We start from the raw sequence: 23448 nt of genomic DNA on the forward strand, positions 1-23448 counted from the left end.
AACAGTACACGCACACACACACATTATACATATATATATATATATACATACAAGAATGGCACAATAAGTCAAATATTTTGTCATATATTTGCAAATTAATTTGAATTAACTTAATAATTACATTAATTCTTAATGTTCTTTTCATGAGTTTATAGGTACAAAACAATGATGTTTTCAATTTGGAAGTTCATTCACATTGATTATATGGACTGGCTAAAATTAAATCTGACTGGATACTGGCCTTATTTCTTGTTCTTTAATAGCTCAGTAACCTCTTCTAGAGAGGGGAAAGTGTCTCTTATCAGGGTCATTCCACACTAATTCACATAAGGCCTAACAGGCCATGCCATGATTTCCATGGAAAAAAACAAACCAAACAAAAAACATGCAAAATTTCACAAAAGTTCACTTCAAATGTGCAGCTGGTTTCATCTTCATATATTATCACAGCAGGTCAACAGGTTAACCCCTTACATGACCATAGCATGCCGGCGGGCCTAAAGTTTTGTTACACGCTCCTGTAATCTAAGAATATCTCAACCAGTTTGCATTGAAGTTACTGAATAATAAGGCTTAGTATGTAATAAGCCTGAGATGTTAAGGGGCTAAAATCTTTCATCCACTTCTCTAAATTGTTTCTCTCTGTTTATTTTTGCAATTAATTTATTGTTCCATTTATTGTTTGTTAGGGGAATATTATGCACAGAATCTCTTGCAGAGAACAAGTATCTTGCCATTTTTAGTTTTAGTACTGTAATTCAGCTCAGTTCAGTTAAACACAATATTTTAAAATGTGATTTAGAATCTGCTGAGGCAAACTTTAAATGTTAAGCTAACAAAAAATAATTTGGAGCAGAGTTTAGAAATTTTGTATGTTTGCATAAACGTAAGTGAAGTTTTTCTTGATTTTATTAACGGAAATCCGTGAAATGATCAGTATATGTGAAAGAAAGAAATGGTTCCATGTTGTAACAAAAAATTTGGAAGATATTGCATTAACTTACTATCAGAAGTTATGTTAAAAGCAGCCGGATGACTTTGTTTTTTTACAGGTGGTTTGTGTTGCTCAAGAATGCTCCTAAAAGTTTTTAATATAACTTCTATCCTCAACAAGCATAATGTCTCTCTCTGTTTTTACGCTCTTGGGCAGTACTTATATTATTCTGGAAAGCGTGTTTGTGTGTATATGTGTGTGTGTGTGTGCGTGTGTGTGTGTGTGTGATTTATACAAGCTTGTTTCAGCTTGTCTCGTTTCAGAGGTGACTGAGAGTAGGGGGGCTATGAGGGCTTTGTCTGTGCTCAGTCAAATTCTCGCACCCTCTGAAGCTCCAGTCAGTCGTCAGCTCAGTGGGACCATGTGGGGTCTGATGGGGACGAGTGTCCCACGCCCTCGTATATCACTGCATTTCCACACCATACCAGACCAGTGCAGTGGAGGAGGGGAGAGGATGGAGAGTGATTAGCCAAATGAATCGACTTGCACATTCATTGCAGTTTGTACCTCATAAAATGGTATTTTGCCGTTGTTGAATGGCAGACTGTTAGCATGTGCAAGAGTCACTTGTTAAATTTTGGCATGAAAGTAAGCCTGTGCCCCCTTTTTCAGTCTACTGCTCAAGCATGTTCTCTCTAAAATAACTCATAATAATTCATCCCTGTAGAGGATGTGTTAACGTATTTTCAATTAGGAAAGCAAACAAACATGTCACTTGACGTGGGATGTTCAAAGTTTGGTATATGAGGGTTAATTTTTGCCTGTTTATAATTATTGGCTGTCATTTCATTGAGACTGTAGGGTTTTTTTATTCCAGTGGTTTATTTCCTGTGTAAAGCATTTTGAGTTTTTGTAAATAAAGTGTATAAAGTGTTATTATTATTATTATTATTATTATTATTATTATTATCATTATAATTATAATTATAATTATAATTATATTATTATTATTATTATTATTATTATTGTTATACACTACAGTTCAAAAGTTTGAAATCTCTTTTCAAAAGTTTGGCATTGTTTTCAACAATATAAAAGCAAATTGCAATTTCAGCTAAATTAATAAAGTGAATTTAGTATGCTAGTCCTGTGCAGTTTCATAGCTTTCAAACAATTAGTAGGAAGTTAAGAAGCTGTAAGAAATTAAGACATTTTAGATGTAGAAGATTCTAAAATGCCAGAGAAAGCTGTAGAACATGAATGAGCATGAAAGTTATTTTATAATTAATATTAAAATATGTATAATAGATATTTTATTGTATTTATATTTGAAAAGTTGTGATCAAAGCTTGATAAAAGCTTGACGTATTTTAAAATTCTTAAAATATTGAACAAAACATCAAATCATTATCATAACTAATTTATTAGTTTTAAATCTACACTGTATAAGTTATTATTGTATAAGAAATACTACATTTTTTAAAATATAACAAAACTTTTCGACAGTGGTGTTACAATGCCTCTCCTCTCTCTCCAGAAATGTTGATATGTCTCTTGGTTAGGTCATGTCTCCACTCTGGGATGGCCAGTCCATGCTGGAATGGAGTTGTCTTTCCTGGTAGAGTGCATGGCTGGTAATTATAATGTTGTGGCTTGGTGAAACGAGAATGCCTGGGTAACCTGATGCAGGCATTATTCTCCATCCCTGCTGATGGCGGCACGTAAGGAGAGCTCCCTGATGAAATGTTAACCAGACTATTTTTTTCCCCCAGTGCAAACGCTCAAAACCAAAACTGTAAAATGGCTACTACAGCATTTAAAATCCTTTGGCCAATAAAGGAAAGAAAAGTGCAGGAATTTGGTGTCATCTGTGGAAGTCGCGAACATTGTACAGTGTCAGAGAGAGTAAACAGCCAAGTGGCCAGGCTTTAGCCGTTGTGAGCTGTTTATTGAGCTGTCAAAGGGGGGTTAGATCTGACTGGAGAGGTGATTGTATCATAACACTTAGGAAAAGTTCATTTAGTCAGTTTTCTCAGTATTGGTGAGCTAGTTTTTTGCTTAATGATGGGGGTGATAGGAGGTGAAATGTGATATTATTGGTTAATATTATCTTTCCCCACCTGCTAGTGCACAGTGACATAAACAAAAATGAGAAGATGGTTTAGAGGTGGGCAAAAGTCATTACATTTTAATTTATAACAAGAATCTTGTCTTTTAAATGATACGACACGATGAACCATGCTTAATATGACCACTAACAATGTAAAACAGATCTATCATCATTTCAGGTTGACTTATTTAGAATAACACAGCTGACATTATGGTTTCTTATAGCTGTTCTTTTATAATTCAATAAAATGCTACACTGATGAAAATATCAGCCACATTGACAAGCTGTGCCTTCAGGATAGATTTTCCACTATTGCCACCACAACTTCTTTGGTATTCCTGGTGCTGTGGACCACAGGAGGAAAGCATAGCTTCACCATTGCTTCAGGCATCCATTCAAACCTTAATGTATCCCCTCCATCCAGCAAAAGTCTGAAAAAAAGGAAAAGTGGAAAGAGAGAGGTGGAACACATCTTTTTTTTTCATCACATGGCCCCCCAAAAAGGCCAGTCTCCTGGGTAACTGCGGGTGCTATTGTCATGAAGGCTGGACACAAAATGTGAGAGAGCCCATAACAGTCCCTCTGGAAAACACAGAAAGAGAAAGAGCCTGGTGGTAACCAAGATTTATTACAGTGATGCTGTAGGGCTTTGTAGCTACACTCATAGCCCATAGCCAATGTGAACCTCTAAAAACCACTGGAGGGGGGATTCACAACCTCAGACTCTTCTCTCCACTCAGGGGTGTACTGTTTGTTGGAGCCTCTTTAGCTGCTCAATGAACAGAGAGTGTCTTCAATGGAAAAAGTGCTTCTCAGTGAGGGTGAGAGATAAAAATCAATGAACACCTCTGTGCCTATCTACACTGTAGGGGATAATTTCTTTTTAGGGGATAGTTACAGTGAGTCTATATGTCTCTCATGTGCATGATTAATCATGTCATGGTAGACATACATTTTTCTGTAGTTCAACTATATGGGGCTTTTCTAAGTGCTCAAACAGCAGCAAATTGAAAGGGCAAGGAAACGTCCAGATCTATGTCCCCTAACAGCTATGGCTCATGCGATGGCAACTGAAGCTCCCCTTAATGTTTGAGACTGAACTAAGCTCTACAGTATTTCAGTATGCCTATAGTATTTTGACATATTTATCAAACTACTGTACAAATGGCACCAGCATGTGCTGCCAGAGAGTGCTAACCGCCAATCTCTTATGTCAGCTAACGGATGTCTGCATTAGTTAGCATCGTGGTACTTGTCTGTTTAAAAAGGTAATTTTTGAGTATGAAGAACTTTTTAAAGGTTTAAACAACCTTCACATAATGTAAAGGTTATAAACAACCTATAAGGGTTGTTTCTAGAACCTATATAGAAATGCTTTCCACTTACAAATCTCTTTTCAAACATGATTCTGTCAGTTGTCGTTCGTTGCCTCGTCAGGGGGACTCACAATTTCCTGATGGTAAAGCCAATGCTTAGAAAGCTGTGAAACTCAGGAACCTGCAGACAACAACTTTTTACATGTTTCCTTGTACTTAAAGAATAAAAATCACATTTACATAAATCTTACCCATAATCAGACAAGAGGCAATTTTGCTAAATTTCATCAGTAAATGTTTCTGCAAAACACATACTTTTTTTGCAAAATTAGCCCTGGCTTGGGTGGCGTCCCACCTAAGTTGGCTAGCTATACAAGTTATCTATCTAAATTTTAGTGAGGTAGCTCACACATTAGGTAAAAGTCTGTTATCACAAAATTAATTGTTTCAGAGAAGGTTTGTTGCAGGTACATAATTGTGCTTAAAAGTACATCACTCTTTTGATGTGTATTAGCTAGCTATCTGAGGCTTTTTCCAGCTTGAGGCTTGGTCTACGAGTCTGTGGCAAGATTTTTTGAGAATCTTGAATGCCATAGCGCGTTACCAACACAGGAACACGGGTAGAGTCAGGCTCCTGACTTTGCACATAGGTAACAGAAAACCTTAGGGAAAGCAAATGTACAGACGTGGCAGACGAAGTTGAAGTACTGCTGATACAGTATAAAAATATGGTGGGCTGATGTTCACATTTTATTTTAGTTGGCTTCATCACTTAAGTAAGGTACTGTTGTGGAGATGAGGAGACAATACATCGCTTGACCTGAGGTCCTGCACACAAACAAATGCACATCAGTAAAGAGGAGTGCTTGGATGGCATTTTGACCTTAGAGATTATAGAGAGTTCTTCAACTTCATTATATACTCCAGTATAGCTACATGCTGACACAAGGCAGAAAGAAATCATTTCTGTAATTTTATTATTATTACTTATAATACTGCAGTTACTTCCACACACTAAAATTCAACTGCAAATAAGGTTGAACGATGGCATTCAATGGATGGCTCTTTAAGGTGCCATTTTACTAAATGAGATACACTACATGCAAAGGTGACCAGCCCATCCAAAACTATTAAGAAGGCTTTATTTTTCAGATCCAAAGTTTCCTTGCCATATGGATACAGACACTTCTCAAAAGTGGGAGTCAGACAAGCGCCGTTAGCTATTGTATGCAGAGTTGCTGCTGGTGGGTTTAGGTTTGGTGTGTGTGTGTGAGTGTTCTCTGAGCCACTGTCTCTTTGTGAGTGAGACACTAGCAGCAGGGTAATCTGACATCCATCACCAGCTTAGCGAGCAATACATACGGTGAGCAAGCGCAGAGGGAACAATACCAAGTGAAACAGTGGGAGGTCCCTTATTCATTGCACAAAGCTGTGACGCTCTTTTGTAGGTGTTTTCGTATGAAACGGCAAAAGATCGCCATGACAAAGCCGTTTCCCGTTGTAGCCAATTAATGGGGATCGTCATGTCTCATAGTGATAAACTCTGCTCCAGAGTGATTTGTTTTATGTTCTTCATGGCCCCAAATCTAAAAGCGGGCCTTCTTGGATGGACCAATCAGAGCGTAAGCAGGTGAGCTGAAAAGGTTCTGCTTGCAGTAGGAGATGAGCACGCATCGGGTTCCCGAAAAGCAAATCTACACTGCCCTGTTTCTGAGAAGCTGGTGATGCCACCTGTGGGAGTGAACACTGGCGTGTTTGTCTGCCTCTATTTTCTAACCATAGCAAGGTGCCACAAAAAGTTCTTTGAGTAATGCCTTAGAAGAACCACTTTTGGTTACCTGACCATGTTTGAAAAGGTTTAATGAACATTCACATTTTTTTAAAAGTACAACATTAAAAAGGTTCTTCCCACTCACAAATCTCTTTTTCAAACATGGTTTCCCAAAGAACCATCCACTGAAAGGTTTTTAATGGAACCAAAAGTGGTTCTTTTTTTTGATGGCATTGTGCATACCCTTTTAGGCACCTTTATTTTTAAGAGTGTAGCATAGCATCTGTTGTTGATATCGCTGCTGCTACTCATCAGCACATATGAATCCAGTTACACTGGCTTCCTCAGTAAAAATCCCCAGCAATGCTCCTATGTCTGATACACTCATACCAACACAACAGACACTAGCATGCCACTATATCTGCTTAGTGGTTCTATGGCTGTCCCTTTCCATTGACGGATTTTGTAGGGGGTGGCTGATAAATTATGCAACAACAGACGGGCTGCAATAAGTGATTGTAAACCAACTAAGTGCACCATTATGGTAGGTGTACCTGATAATATGGCAACTTAGGGTGTTTTCCATTGGGCAGTATGTTTAGTTTTTTTTTTTTGTTTACAAATCCATGATTACCCATTTTGTCATCATTCCCACTGCCAAGTGAACTGTACTGTACCTGTGCTGAATTTAGTTAGCTGTCTTGCTGGGGTACCAAGCGTAACTATCAGAGATGTATAGAAATAATGCAGACAATTGGTTGGTCAAATGGAATCATTACAGAATCGTCAAATGGCATCAGTCAAGTCAGATGGCAGCCATTTCTAAAAACACTAGTGAACTACCATAATCACTGTCTGTGATTCTCATGTAAAAGCAAACGTAAGGTAAAAGGTAAACCACAAACCTCTCCATGGTTGCTGCTAACACGAATGTCACATGAGAAATCATGTGACTGTCACACAACCTCCAGAGAACCGGAGAACAAGGTTCTGTTGGGCGATTTGGGTACAGATAACTGGGTTCAGATTAGTAACAATACCATGCTGTACTACATGTATATGTATGGTACAATAACCTTGGTTCTGCGGCACTGTCTAAATAAAACATTAATAATAATAATAATAATAATAATAATAATAATAATAATACTGTTGTTAGTTATTAATAGTTATTTTTTTCTTCTTCTTATTATTATTATTTATTATTATTATTATTTATTTATTATTTATTATTATTATTATTTATTTATTATTTATTATTATTATTATTTATTTATTATTTATTATTATTATTATTATTGAGCAAAAAAAACAGCAGCACCAGAGGCATCCTCTTACTTTCCACTATCAAACCACATTGTCACCTTACCAACAACAACTCAATCTGATGACTTCAAAGCACCAATTGCTTTGAACTGCAGAGGAAGTACATTTATTTGATGGAGAAAAATGGTACAATTACAGGGCCTCTATTGTCACCTCTGAGGACAGGTGCGTTAAGCCTGAGACACCGACATATACTGTTGTGGAGACGAAAAGACAATGCAGCACCTGACCTGAGCTGTTTATCACATACCTCAGTAGGAAGAGGAGCGCACAGCCGACACCTGATCTCAGCCTCGAGAGAGAGAGAGAGACTTACAGACTATCCCTAAGGGGGCCTTGGCGAGAGAGGATTACAGAGAGTGAGAGAAAAAAACAAACATAAACAAAGGCCATGGCAGCCAGGTTAAGGCTTCATAGTGCAGTCCTGTTGGCTGTGGCACGACCTTGGACGGGCAAGCCCAGGCCTGCCTTTCAATGCAGGGTGGGAGGCATACCAAGGCACTTGCAGGACATTGTCAGGCCTCAATAAAAAGAAAAAAAAGCTGCCACTTTAGTCAAATAAAACCATAGTAAGCTCTTTGCACCCCAGTCCATATTTTCCATGTATTCATTCATTTATTTATTTATTTATTTATTATTTGTCTCAGAACCAAACCGTCACTGGCTTCCTATATATTGCTTGCCAGGGCCCTTTTTTAAACACTTTCTTCAGAGCATACTCTCTCTTTTTTCTCTTTGTTTCTCTTCCCCACCACACATACACACTCAGACTCTTAGTTCTCTAAAAAGTTTTAATTTGATTTCTTTATTTCTTTGTTTGTTTCCCAGCAGAGCAAACGCTTTGAAACAATGCTGCTTTACATATCTTAGGCTCTCCCTTCAATAGGTGAGCTGCCGGGGGTGACAAAAACCCAACAAAAGGCCCAAACGTTGGATCCAAAGTGGGACCCCCTCGTAGAGTAGCCTGGCCAGGGCTTTCTCCTGCTAATTCGAACACAACGGCCACGCATTCTCAGGCCACCAAACCCCCAGCAATGGGACCCGCTGTTTGTGCCGGGCACTTGTCTTTAAAGGGCTTGATTGGAACAGACGGGGTATGAAGTGAAAAAGAAACTACCATGGCTATTTCCCACAGCCCTCTTGCTCCATGTCCAAGGTTGATTTTATACAGCATGGGCATAGATTCATCAGCGTGACTTGCCCTGTGGCTAGCAGAGTGTAACAGAATCACCTTACAGTGTAGGACTTGTGATGAATGTTCATGATGCACACTTTGAGACCCATAATTTTTGAACTGACCACAATTTGCAAGTTTATTGGATGAAGCTAAAGGTTAACTGAACATCAAATGGATAGGCCTACTGAGGTCTACTAGCTTTATAGGTCACATTATGTACTTCAAAGAGAGAAAAATATAAACTTTCACATAATAAAAAAATATTTTTTTCAGTCAGTCTGTTTCTATAAGTGGTTATGTCATTATAGTCAAAAATATTTGCTTTGATAGGGATTGATTTCATACAACTCCAAAGCTACATATAATTGCTGTCTATATTATTCTATACTATTCTATTACATAATGATCAAAACATGATGTTCACTGACCCACATAATTCTTTTTCCCAGTTTCTCTGCATTCTCAAATTCTGAAACACTGCTCCTATGTCTTGAGAGTTTTTATGAGTGTGAGTGTTTGCATGAGTGCTAGCAAAGTACAAGTGTTAGCATGCAGAGGGGTCACCTGACTCAACTGTGGTAGATCGGATCTCTGCGGGTCCGCTTGTTATTATCATGGTTAATGGGTGAGCTGGATGTCCATGAAATTTATGACGCTCATTAGCCTAGTGTCACTCTTGCTCCTTCCTTTCCAGTGAGGCGTGGGAGGGGCCCAGTGTGTTTGTGTGGGGTGATCTTTAGTCCCTGCCAGGGATCAGACAAACACTTATTAACTGAGAGGAATGCAAACAAGCCAGAGCTTAAAGGCTGGACACAGTGGAGAAGGAGAAAAATAAAGGAGGGGTATGTCCCCTCACCCACCATCACCACCTCAACCACACAAACGATCCATCCGGGGGGGACCAGAACATTCTAGAACAATGGAATCCTTAAAAGGGTGGAACATGGTGACCTTGTGTAGGACCTAGCCTAACATCACATTCAGGGCTGTGTTCCCTTTAGCAGTTAGCAGAACTAGCTGTGCTGGCATTCTTACCAGTCTATACAGTTCTGAGGGCAGATGAAAAGGGTGTTTCCACTTTTGAGGTGCCATTTCTGTGCCACTGATACTATAATAACAAATATGTATGTAAAATAAAGGTAAATGACATTTAAACTTAGATAAAGTGTGTTTCACACAACCTGTGGTTGATGGTGGTTACCCCTCTGAAATATCTGTAATATTCCACAAGTCACATATCGAACGGTAAGTCCAAATTTTTTAAAGGTCATGAGAATAAGTGCAGTAAATTCTCTTTTTTTTCCCCTAGGTCTCCTTACAAAGACTACCACCTCAAAAAATTGTAAGACCATAAACTATCAAAGGGTCTTGCAGGGCAAGAACATTGCTGTTCAAATCTGTAACTTCCATGTGAAACTGAACAGGTGAAAGACATTGCCTACTTATCATGCCGTAAGCTACTAGGAAGCTTCAGAAGTTTCTGTTGGGGGGTGGGTGAGGGGGCTTGGGGATTTGGCCTGGTGTCAGACACAGTATCAGTGAAAGTGCATAGAGGTGAAAAAAAAAAGATTTAACAGATTAGTGCTGTAGGAAGCAAAATCATGGATGAGTCTGTTACGCTAGAAAGCAGTCCACAGCGTGGCTTTGTTTGCTAATGGCTTTGCTTGTGTCAGCTTCTCTGCCACTCTTAAGATGTGTTTACACAGGATTCTTGAGTGAGAGAATTTAAATTGGGCACTAGAGAGCTTACATCTCAGACTGTTGGAAAATATCTAAAATATTTTATTAGCTACGAGAAGGTTACTCATTGACCTATCCCACACTAATACATCCAAGCTTTTGTCCAAAATCAGCATTTTAAATGGTCTTATAACTTCAGGCTTCAAAGTAGATGGTCCACCTTTTATCATCATAAAGGTCCAAAGCTTAAAACATACTGCTACACCAGTATCAAACAGTGTTAATATTGAGGCTAATGCTTTAAGATGATCCTGTTGGCACGCTGCCTGTACATATCCACGTATGTTTTGCAAGTCAGCAGTCATCCAGCTCTGCTGAATTTAGATGCAAGAAGCTCAATTCAGCGCATTCGATCCAGAGGATTAAAGAGTCACATACTATAAAAGACCTCCACGCAACCCCAGACCCAGGAGTTAAGCACGGTTGAATAAGACATGGAGAATCGCACACAAAGCTGCCGTGTCACATTAGACAATGGGCCGAATGACGTCACATGCTAAAATCTGTCAACCCATTAAGGTGTGAATGAACACTAGTTAAATTTTTTCCTGCACTGCTGTAAAGATTTTGATATTTTGAATGTTCCCACAATTCTGACATCACACTTGATCCTACATAATTCACATAACAATTAATGTGTACTGTGAGTAGTATCTTTGTTCCCTCTTAAACAACAGGGTTAAGGTTACTATAGTTGCATATATATTATATAAGTAATTCGTGAAGAGATTTTGTACAAAGAACTAACCTACTAATGCTCAATATCCTATTTTTGGTGGCAAGAAAGATCATAGATCATAGATCATAAGCAGCAACTGTAAGTCAATGAGTGGAGAGGGTTAAATATCTAAATCTATTGGAGAAAATTACTGCAAAATTACACTTCAACACTCATACAATCTATATTCTAGTGCTCTCTTCTAATTGCTTCTTTTGATATGCCCATAAGGCAAAGAGCTCACATATTAATTGTTTTATTAGTTAAATGAGAATTCCACAGATTTTGCATAGTTCAATCATTGCGATATACACAAGCCATTCTAAGTTCTTTAATGTGAAATGGTGCACTGAAGAGAAGGTTACTGACTTCAAAACGGAATACACATCTTTTTAGTTTTTACATTTAACGCTGATAACGCTAAAATAGCAGTAAATCTGGAAAATATGTTAACTTTGGTTCTTATTTTGTCTTTCAAAATCATGTCTATCTACCATGAAAATGTTTAAATTATTTATGCTTTGGGTCAAATCGTATATTACACTATATAAGGTATTTACATAATAACATAAAACAATGTCTCAGACTTCAGACAGGCATATTTGTAACCATTTCATATCTTTAATTTCTGTTTTAAAAAGGTATTAAACACTTCACATGTCTGGTTCCTATCACCACTGTGAACATTTATGCCACATTTCACATCAAACCACTCCGAATGACTTTATTGACAGTTTACGTTTTTTACAGAAATAAAAAAAAAAATGGAATTATTCTTTTATTTATATTTTTAGCCCTTTGGATTTTCTGGATGTAATATATGCACAGGGTATAAATGTGCAACTAAAAACAATGTGACTGTAACCAGTGATCGCCAAGATGTTTTTAGAATTTTTGTTTTATTTCTTTCTTTCGTCACATTTCTACCTATAAAAAAAGCTATACAAAAAACTGATAAATGGTTAAAACAAAAAGTTTATTGTGTACATGAGTCTGTATGGCTATAGTAAAAACTTGCTTAATGTATTGCAAAGTAAAAACAGAGCATGTTGCATGTTTTTGGAGCTTGGGTGGCCTCATTTGGCCAAAGGAGAGACACCACTGTCAGCTTGAGGCGTTTGTTTCTATGGTGATGATCAGCACTTGGGAAGCTATCTGGCTTACTGGAAATGTGGTTGTATTGTTGACTTTCAGTCAGGGGGTGGGGAGAGGGGTGACGGGGGGCCGTGGGAGGAGTGGCTGCTCACTTCCTTGTGCTGTGTGTCCAGGTTTGAGTTTGCGAGGTATCCCTTCATTTCACATTCATACCTCACCTCTGGGGTCAGGTAGCCCTGCTTCGTGACCAAAAAAAGGACAGCTTAAACATGTGCCGGCCACACACATCACTGTCCACTTTCCACCTGATACCCCTAATAAAACCTCAGTGGACACTTTATCAATTGCCTTGAATGACAGTGAAAAAGTATACAAAACAAAAGCCCTTAAACATTCACAGGGTGTGTAATAGGGTCTTGTGTCATCTTCTTCTTTGGCGTCAATCAGTAGCATACTATGAGGATAGGCGGATGTGAGAATAAGCATCTACACAATATGATCATATTCCCTCAACTGTTTAAGTATTTTTGTTAAGCTAGATTTTACATTTACATTTTGATGACAAATGTGTATGGTAAGCAATATAAAATGACAATTAAATTGATGATAAATTAAGTAATTAGCACCCATTTTAATTCTCTCCATATCCTAGATTCAAAACATCACTTTAAATGAATAAAACAGCCAAAATGAAAAATGCAACCTGACAGAAAAGTTGTAAATATGCCCACTCACCTCCTACAGCTGTGCTACAATAGTCTCAAAAGTGAGAGTTTCCACTTTAAAGACAAGGGAAACTCCCTTCAGGGTGATGTATCTTGAAGGTGGATGAAAACACTGAAAGGATACAAAATCAAGAAATCTTGTAAACGGATGTGGCTCACTGATGCAATGCTATGCTTTATATTATTATATAACAAGACAAATGAAACATAAAATTAACACATTAAATGCACTTTTCAGGTCGACATGGCCCTAAGCTTAGTCCTAGACTGTTAAAGTGTTTCAGTGGTGCAATATTGACATTGCAGTTTAGTCCAAGATTAAGTTTAGTTAGGATGTTGAGACTCAATGAACTGGCCAAAGCCTCCCCATGTAAAATTTAAAATTATTGAGAATTCCAGTGGTTTTCATTTCTTAAAAAACGTTTTAGTTTTAGTCCTTATGCAAAATGTTTATTATAAGGAGAATGTTATTGGTCACGTGGTGGCAGAAAAATCCCCATCTCCCATCCTCACTACAGTGTCCTTGCTCCTCACGCGTCGGTACCGGTGCTTTTTGAACTTTCATGAACCTGTTGAGAAAGTGGGCAACGGGCTCGAGTCAAATTCACTCTATTATGCTGTACTATGCTGCCACCCCATGGTACAGTTATACAATTACACGTTTATCTCTTATGCACTAGGACCCACAAGCTAAAGAGCAGGCTGTAAACATGGCTGCCAGTGACACTCTTACAGAGGCTGTACAAGTAGAATTTAGTAATGAATTACTAAGGTAAGCGGAATTAAATACTGTTTTACTGTGCTGCTGTTAAGTAGTGGGTTCCCATTTTGATTCTCTGAGCACGGCTTCTTCAGCGACAAATCAGTAGTCCGAACAGCTAACCGTGAAGCATTTGAGCCCTACAACCGTTAGCAAGACGGCTAAAGCTAGCCAACACAACAAACTTTTGTTGAATGAACTCAGCTGCTGCCCTATTTAGAAAAATAGATAAACGTGTTTTTAGCCGGTCTTCCAATAAGTTTTTCAGGCTTATGATTTGTATATAATTTGCGAGACTCAAATGGCCCGAGCGGTAGACTCACTAGACACACACTGGAATGGAGACTAACCGATTCACTGCAGGCTCATGTAGAGTCTCTGCTGTTAGCGACATGATATTGAGTAACCAGGAACATCGCGTTTAGGGGACAACTCGCCAAGCTGCATTCGTCTTTTATTTGTGTACATGTTCGTTGCTACTTCTCAAAAACTTTCCCCCCTCTTTCCTTCGCAGTCCATCAGAGCTGCTCCATGCGCGGTCTCGAAATCATAAGATTCCTGTGAAGGGCCAGAAAGACTTCTTGCCCACCGGATCTGAGCAGCAGAGGGGGCGCCTGCAGAAGAGTCTGGATGAGCACTGGACACTCGTGGCGGAGGAACGAGTAGAGAGACTGTGAGTGGCATACAGATCTCGAAGAATTGGGACTTTTGAACAATTAATGTGTAAAGATAAGACTCATATATGAGATCCGGTAAATATCCAGAAGTATCATTCAGATTCCAGAGTTTCACAATTGTAAATGCCGCTTTGGTAGCTGTTTGTGTGCAATTTACAAGTCAGTTTACAGTTTTCAAATTGGCAGTTTGCTACAATATGAATATGTGGGAATCTGGCCCAAGTGCACACCTTGAAAAGTGATTTGCCTCTTCAGTCATCAGTTCTGTTCCTAGGAGGCCAGACTAAACAGAGTTTAGTGATTTCCCTATTCTAACTAAAGGTGAACTAAACCTCAGCTTTTTTACAGAGGAGTGTTAAAGTCGAGTCATTTAGATACCATTAGATACCATTTTGTACATACTGCTATATGATACTGGTGGTCAGAGCAAACTCCACTTGGTACCACAGTGGATAAACCAAGTTAAATCAGATTTAAGTTCAGTTTTTCTGGAACTCAAGATGGAACAATGTTATCCTCAAACTACTATATAGTTGTAAATATGTGATTTTTAATCAAGATGAATGTTATTTTTTTCTGTGTGCTTCTTATTTTTTCATTCCTGTGTAGTGGAAACCTTGTAAATGCAGAATGGATTCCAGAAGAAAAGCTAGTGAAGCTGCAGTCACCAGCAGTGAGTTTTCCCTACTTCTCTTCCAGTATTTTTTAGTTCCAGTTCTGAAGGCCCACCTGCACTGCTGTCATATCGTTAGGTAAATATCAAATCCTTTTTTATCTGGATCAGGTGTGTTATAACAGGAAAAACATGCAGTGCAGGTGGGCATCTAGGGCTAGAGATAGGAAACATTTGTAGTTATCTATTTATGAAAGTGATAGTTCGGCCATAAAATAGATTTATGCAGTTTCCCCTTTACCCTGTAGTTGATCAGCCAAGACATGGTTGATGTCCATAGTTTGCGTCTTTAGTTTTGCACAGAGGCTGCAAGGATAATACAGCTAACAAACAATGGAGGTGTATAGCTACAAATACTGTTGTGCAAACGGCCTGCCTAAATTACACACTGTACAAAGTACTGTTACATAGGAAATGGACAAAAATAAGGACAAAATTCAGAAAATCGTCATAAACAAGGCCCCATTCACACCTGGCATTTATGTGCATCCTGGATGATCCAGTTATAAATGGACGGTGCAATGTGTAGCTGTGAACGAGGTCCAGTGCATCTTAAGTCACCTTCACAAGTGGTCAGGTCTCATTATGATCGCATTACATTTGTAGTGTGAATGCTACATCAGAACAGAGACAAAAGCAGCTGTATAGCTTCTTTCTTTGTCTCCTCTCCCATTTGATTATAAGTTGTTTTAGCCATCCATGCAGTCTGAACATTGGCAACAGCCACTATATTTACATAAATAAGGAACTGGGGTGTTTAATGTTATTTGATATTATTTAAAACATGTCTTGTATGGCTTATTATGATGATTTAGACAGATGAAAGTGCAGATTTAAAAGGCTTTTTAAATTTTGTGTGGCGCTATGTTTCAGCATAGTTCTGTACATGCTTAAACCTACCACGGTCCAATATACTTAAATATGCTAAGTGCAGACAGTGCCAGGCGGTGTCGAGAGCCGACAGAAGCGGCATGAGGCCAGTACCCAAGCTGTTTTCAGTGGGGACAAGCTGAGGTCAATTGTGTCACTTCCTGATTAGCTGATAGCTGGGATGTGTGAAACTGCACAGGCGCCACAACGATGCAGATCTCCAGTGTGCTATGCAAGTATCACAGCCATTCAGAACAATAGTACATTTTCAAAATATACTTCTTCCATTATTAGTTGTTTGTGTAAAATATTGAGAACATATGAGAACAACAGAGCAAGAGAACGATACAGAGAAAACGAGGTCAACTAAACATGCATTATAATGTTGATCATTAAAAAACAAAAAATGTAATTAATAAATAAATATTATTGTAAATACTGTAAATAGTTGTAATTAATTTATTGTACTGCAGCATTTGTGTTGCAGTAGTAGTAATGAGTGAATCTTCTCCATGCTTTGTGTTATTGAGGAGCTTCTACTTCAAATGTTGCAGTGCAGTCTTTCGAGCTGCAGCTTCTTCACATCATTTTCCATACTGTCATGGATAAATGTTTATTTTGAAGCGATAAAGTGATGATCGAGCTTGAACCTATATTTTTGGACTGAAAACAGCCGTAATGAATGGAAGAGAATGGAGCAATTCTCTCAAATGGTTCTCTCATCCCTAAGCAGGTCACTTCCGGGTGTGTTATTTGGAAGGCAAAGGCTGGGGTGGCCTGGCCTGAGCCCGAAGGGAAGGGGTGGGGTTTTGGAACGCAGCATAAAAGGGTCATTTACAATTTGCATAATCATGGACATTTATAGCTCTTCTCATATTTAATGAGTGTTAAGGTTTAGGATGCTCCTATGCTATTTTAACTGTCTTGTGCATAACAATAATGCATACAAATATTTAATAATTTGTCTTTCAACATAAATCATTTTTTGTGTTTTAATTTATGGCTTTAAGGGTACTTCAACAACTGGATTCTGTGAGGCAGTTGCTGCAATAATAGTTATGAGTTATAAGCCTAGTTTACTTGTTAACTATACTTGTTAGTTACATTAGTCTTGTAGCTCCAGTGCAAAACTAAAGAAGCAGACTTAAAACAGCAAGTATGTCTTTCCTGACTGACTACATTTGAACTAAAGCGAAGCTGTAAAAGATTTCTGGTTGAACCATGGCTTTCAGAGAATTTCTTCCAACTTCACATCTGTTAAGAGTTTGCATTTTTCAAGGACAATCCATTTTCTACATTGTGGAAATGACTGTGTCTTACTGTGTGTAAACTGTGTTTTTTGAAGGGGAAATTTTGGCAGACTATGGGCTTTTCAGATCGCGGCAAGCAGTGCTTGCTTCCAGAGGAGGCTCTCTACCTCATGGAATGTGTGAGTGGTAGTAGGGGCCATGCAGTATTTTGTAATAAAAATGCTAACCAGTCCCCACTTGCCAGCATTGATTGAGCCATATTAGCATTTTGAGAAGGGTGATATGTTATTGTTATAGTAATAAACCACATCACAGTGTGCTTACCTAAGCAAACCTTTGCATGTTTAGTCAATATTTCTAGAACACTGGCCAGTTCCATGCCTCATAAAAAACAAAGCTTTAGACTCAATATAAAGAGCCTGTAAACAATGGCCAGTGGTGTCACACTGTCAGATAAAAACTATAGTATGAAGGAGCTGATTGAATGGCAGTGTATTTATTTTGTAACTACTGCATGTTTTTTTTCCCTTCTGTTTGTTATTACATTAAATCTTTGTTCTTTGTTAACCATAATAGGGCAGTGTTCAGGTGTTCTACCAGGACCTTCCACTATCCATCCAGGAAGGTTATGAACAGTTTCTTTCTCCTGAAACAGTGACTCTCCATCAGTACCAAGTTAGTAATCATTTTGTATTGACTGTGGAGTCAAAATTGTGGCTGCAAGCACATCTTGTGTTTTGGTGCTTTGTATTGGCTGAAATGTTTCTGGACTGGCTGCATACTTCCTGTGGCACTGACTGAGCACACATAGAGTTGTCGTTGTATGTTGTTAATTTTAGCCTTTGCTTTTTTGCCATTTGCCTTTAAAGTCAGTAGACATGAACAAACATTGACACTCAATAAATGCGGAAGATCAGCAAGTATTTTTGAGGTACTTCAGAGTGACTTCGTAAGCAGAATTGTTAAGTGTCTATCATGAGAAATGCTCTTATCTGGCCAGAACGGCACAAATAAGTCAGTTTTGCTATAGAGACCAGGAGATAAACCTGTACTAAAGATTATGTGCAAAGTAGGGATATTAGACAAGAGACAAAAAGCCACATTAACTAAGAGATCAGGTTTAGCTTTAGGTAAAGTTATTTTATTAAAAGTGCAATATAAGTGCTACTGTGCAGATGGCAAAAGAGAAAAGATGAGGAAACTGTGGAGAAAAAAGGAACTGGTCATTGAACCAAAACTGATATGTTCTTGAATAACCCCATCAATCACCTGACCCACTGAGCATGTATTTCACTTGCTAAAGAGAGACTGAAGGCAGAAAGCCTCAGAGACAGCTGCTTTACAGGCCTAGAAAAGCATCACTAGGAAAGATTTCCAGTATCTGGTCATGTTTATGGGTTACAGACTCCAAAATTTGGAAAAGATATCCAAGCACTAAAATGAGCAATTTATTCATGTTTTTTCCTTTTTTATGCTTATGATATGAAATTGAAAAGGTGCAGTGGTTTCAATACGCAGCAACGCTAACCAATTTTAAAATAGTAGAGGCTTAAAAATATGCAATAATAAAAAGTGACATTATTTTTGCATTTATCTTTATTCTAAATATCTTGAGTGTACAGTGCAAAATAAAAATAGTTTTGACTTTACTGTCCCAGTATTTGATGGCAAATTGTTGCTATTCTCATGCATGGCTCTTTTCCCTTTCTTAGGTGTTTGGTCATTTAAAGAGACTGGGATATGTGGTGAACAGATTTGATCCTAGGTAAATTCACATTATTTTTCCTTTTTTTACCTTAACATTTGATGTGTATGTGTCAGTTTTTCTCTAAAAGAGTTTTTTCTCTTGCAGCATAGTGCCGTCCCTCTATGAAAGACAGCTGAATCTGCCTCTGTCCTGCAATAAACAGACTAAACATCTGAAGAGGAAACGTAGCAACAGCCCCCTAAGCTCTAGGTATCCACTGAGTTTGCTCAGTGACTGCCTTCATCATACATTCTCTTGTCTCCAGTCAATCTTGTCTTGGGTATTAAAGGCACGGTTTGGCCAAAAATTCATGCTTATTTGGTTTCAGACACTGTTTGACATAGTGTTATTTATGAAAATGAGCAAAATTCTTTTTTAGCTTCAAAACTGTTTTAACTATGCAACACATGTCCATCTTGGATAACAGTACATCACATTATGTCAGAAACCACACAAGTAAGTCTATTTGAGATTACATATCTAGTTCTAGCTGTGTAGCTCCAGTGCAAAGATACAAAATCTTAGATGATTGAATATTTGGGATAATATTTAGGGTGTGGCCGATATGAAAATTTTATGGCAAAGAGGTTAAAAATGAACTGACTGATAAATAACTGATAAAATTGACCAAAATAATTTTGCATTCAAATATATATTAAATTTTATAATCCGGTAGTTTTAAAGGGAAACATTCTCAAATATCACACTTCAAAAAAGTAGTTGATATCTTGTGAGCTTGAAGAACACAGTTTGGTGTCAGATATCTCCTCAGTGCCCTCAGCCATCACATAGATTTATTAAATTTCATCACCAGTATGCTTGATTTTAACATAACGAAGGGTTGAATAAGTACACATTTACATACCTAAATCATTACCTGTTGTCTTGATATTATATGTATGTATGTATTGTAAAATAGGTGTTTTTCTGAGCACGAAATGCTTAATTTTAATTCGAATTTTCTCAGGCACCTAAAGCTTTTTGACAGTAGTGTGTGTGTGTGTGTATGTATGTTTGTATGTGTATATATATATATAGGAACCAAAAGCCAAAAGTCTGAGACCACTAGTGAAAAGTGTTCTATTTTGCATTGTTTTCTAATTGAATAAAACGTCTTCATTACAGGTTATATTATCAGCATTACAATTTGAGTGAACATTAGAATTTTTTACATTTTAACATGAATTCCAGAATTTATTAGTATTTTTTCCCCTTTTGGTTTAACGACAGTGTGCACTTGAGGTGGCACAACTCTGATCACTGACAGTGACCAAAGCCTCTGATGAGTGGGTGAAATCCACCTGAGAGTCATCTGAATATGATCTTCAGTGGAAAGAGCAAGCCTACCTATTGTACAAAGGCCTTAACATGGTCAGTTTTACAAGTTTGCTTAAATTTGTGTAGTGCCCTAGGAATACTGAAGAATCTTACATTTCTTCTTCCTTTTATTCGTCATGACTTTTCTTTGTTGTACATTTTTTAACTTCCCGTTGTTTATTTAAACAGGATTAAATGAAAACAAACCTAGATTTTTAAAGTGGTCTCAGACTTTTGGACCCCACTGTGTGTAAGTGTGTATGTATGACTGATAGATTATCCATGTCATTTAGCCACTGTGACAAACAAAGTACTGTGCCTGTTGAGGAGACAACAGCTGCACAACAATGTGAAGGAGAAGTTATGACCGGTGATCCATGCCTAGACCAGACAGCCTCTGACCAGGCGAAAACAGAGCAGACTCCCCAGGATGAGCTGATGGAGTTTAACACAGTTTTGGACAGAGCTCCAGGGAGAAACTGGTGGACAGATACATCGTGCCAGGCCCAACATACTTCAGGCCAACATACGTCAGCTCGGCCATGGGACTTCAGATGCATCCTTTTCCCTGACCTGGGCTCGTCCAGGGCTGGCCATGCCCGCCTGGCAGCCCCTGACCCTAAGCTACTCCCAGGGGCTCTGCAGGTGGGAGAATGTGAGGTGGCCCCCTGGCTGAGGAAACTGAATTTGAAAGCAGAGAGGCTCTCCCGGCGGGAGCGGGAGCGACAGAGGGAACGGGACAGATACCATCGGGACATTAACGATGACAGAGAGGTGCGGCACTGCAGGAACTGGGCCGAATATTTAGAGCTGATGGAGAAGAGGAGGAGCCAGCGGTGCAGGGAAAGACCTGCCCACCTCTGGGAACAGGACGTTATACCCCTCACTCAGCCTGGGCAGTGCGATTCACACCGTAAGTTCTGCACTACAATTTTTTGTATGTGTGCATACCTTTGTTTAGAATCAAGGGACAACTTTGTCCACTCTTCTGTACACCCTACTGCACCTCTTTCATCCTTCCAGTTTTATGACCAACCAGTTACAGATGTGTCCTCACAACAGAGCTGTTCCCAAAAGTGTCACCCTTCACCCTTCCAAGACATAAACATTCACAAAAAGCAACTACCCAAGGTGCCTTGAGAAAATTTCTTTCTCATACACGTCTAAAATGGATAAAAGTAGATATTTCTCCACTAGATATAGATAACTCGCAGAAGGAAGGATTGGATTTTCCAAAACTTTTCTTTAAAGATGATTAAAAAAAGACAAAGGAACAGAATGTTATTATTTTTTTCTGGGGAGTGTAAATATTTGTTCTGCCTTTGTGTTGGGCAGGTGATCTGCTGGAGCAAGTCAGCATCATTCAGTCTTCTGATTTGCTGCACGGAGCCTCCAGGTACTTAAAGTTTCCGTCTTTATTTTCTCATTGACTTGCTTAAGGCATGCTCTGTTGTTCCACTCACAGGCTTAGTTTTCACTGGGGATGGGGAAAGAATGCGTCACCCCCACTTTTCAAAACTCTGTTTTTGTCCCTTCAACCTTCAGAAGTAGAAAGAGGTTGCAAGGAAATCGTAGCGTTCTATGCATTACCATATAAATAGTGAAATGGAGTTACTTTAGTTATTTAGCTTATGCTAGTTGCTGGTAGTTATGTTAGCTATTGCTATACAGCTATCTACCATCCATGCCAAGAGAATTATTGCTGTGCTGGACCAATATGTGTTTGAAATCATGTTAGCTAGTTAACTTAATGTATCACCCAATCTGAATATCCGAACTCTGTGGAACAAATTGTAACCAACTTTGGACCTACGTTCTGTGCTGTTTATTGAAGTGCTCGTCGTCATCACGTCAAACCTGCAAGGCCGCATGGCTGCAATCATATAAAAAGTGCTAATCAGAGTATACTTTAGCTCAGCTCACGTCCATGGTTCATATTGACACGAAAATCTGTACATTTGCCTTCCCTGCTTGTTTGCATCCCAAGCAGACTTTCTGAAAGTTTGCAAAAAGCCTGCATTATTCACCTGGCAGAATTAGACAGCTCTTTGGCTTTGTTGCTAATGTGCAAATTAGGTCCTTGTTTCTGCAAGTTCAGAGAAGACTGGAGATGTAGAGTGGATGTGTGTGTGTGTGTGTGTAGGTGAGGGATGGGGTGGCCTTCTGCTTCATTGTTTCCCCCACCTACTTTTGGAACCAAAATCATGCCCTTGATTGTACTCCCTTATATTTTCAAAGCAGGTGCATACTGCTCCACGCTGAGGCATGATGTTTAGCCTTGGCAATGTTTGAACAGCACTATTTGATATCTCACTTCAGCTTCTGCCCTCTCAGGTTACCTCACTCAGAGCAGTGGAGTATTTGTTTCAATGTTTACCAGCCTGACATGGTAGCTGACTTTAAGAAGAGTCACCCTGGAAAGCCCTATACACGCATTTGTGTTTGCAGGTAAACAGAAACACAATATGGTGATTATAAGTCAGACTCTACCAACACATTTTCTGTTTGTTGTAAATGATTTTCAGAGCAGGTGTTTTATTCATGTAATTTGATGATATCATGCAACCTTTGTTCTTGAGCTAAATATTGATCCACATTTTTGTGAAGTGTGGTTTGATTTTGATCTGTAATGTCTTGTCCTCACCTAGTTTTGATGGTCCAGTGCCTGACCTGCGTGTCATGAAGCAGTTGTCCTTCCAGAGTGGGGACGTCCCAGTCACATTTGCAGTGGTGGACCATGGAGATATCTCTTTCTATTGCTTCAAGGAGTTCAAGCTGCCCACTGATATCTACTAAAGGATCTTGCCCACCCTTCAGTTACATACTGTCTGCACAGCAGAAAAGGACCTTGAATTGCTATCAGTGGAACTTTAACTAAGTAAAAACTGTCTCTCAGGGAATTCCTTTAATATTGATTGAACTGGATGATTGGAAATCTGATAACCTAGCCAAGATGTAAAAACCTTCTCACTGGAATAATGTGAATTTATTTCAGCATTAACAACAGCATTCTTGCCTTAGCTGTCAGTGACGGTTAACTGATGACTTGGTCAGGAAATTAAAACTTGGGAGTGAAGTGGTATGATGTAATTACTTATATAATGTCACTAGTACTCAAACTTCTCCAAGCGTCTGTGTGTGAATTTAATTTGATTTCTTTTTTTGCTAACACAAACCAAAAGGGACAAAGCTTCACTGAGTACACATCAGGGTTGTCGGCCTTGTGTAAAGCATCATCTTGT

General features: G+C 38.7%; 1 protein-coding gene and 1 long non-coding RNA gene across 3 annotated transcripts; one reads left to right on the forward strand and one right to left on the reverse strand.

Annotated features, from left to right (window-relative positions):
* Nucleotides 1–9116: 9116 nt before the first annotated feature.
* Nucleotides 9117–14128, reverse strand: LOC118821511. Its single transcript, XR_005008343.1, has 3 exons — nucleotides 14023–14128; nucleotides 12923–13024; nucleotides 9117–9377 (listed from the first exon to the last, which is right to left on the reverse strand). It is a non-coding gene; the product is annotated as an uncharacterized LOC118821511 (long non-coding RNA).
* On the forward strand, nucleotides 13581–23329 carry tsen54 (TSEN54 tRNA splicing endonuclease subunit). Of its 2 annotated transcripts, XM_036590104.1 has the most exons (11): nucleotides 13581–13684; nucleotides 14187–14345; nucleotides 14959–15022; nucleotides 17238–17321; nucleotides 17719–17817; nucleotides 18855–18907; nucleotides 18995–19099; nucleotides 20500–21119; nucleotides 21542–21602; nucleotides 22541–22654; nucleotides 22855–23329. In XM_036590104.1, the coding sequence occupies exons 1-11, from the start codon at nucleotides 13623–13625 to the stop codon at nucleotides 23000–23002; spliced, it is 1569 nt and encodes a 522-aa protein (XP_036445997.1). In that variant the 5' UTR covers nucleotides 13581–13622; the 3' UTR covers nucleotides 23003–23329. The 2 variants fall into 2 exon arrangements, with proteins under 2 accessions (XP_036445997.1, XP_036445999.1); XM_036590106.1 differs by lacking the exon at nucleotides 17238–17321.
* The last annotated feature ends 119 nt before the right edge of the window (nucleotides 23330–23448 follow it).

Source organism: Colossoma macropomum, unplaced genomic scaffold (assembly GCF_904425465.1).
Source record: "Colossoma macropomum unplaced genomic scaffold, Colossoma_macropomum, whole genome shotgun sequence".
In the NCBI taxonomy this organism is placed as follows: domain Eukaryota; kingdom Metazoa; phylum Chordata; class Actinopteri; order Characiformes; family Serrasalmidae; genus Colossoma; species Colossoma macropomum.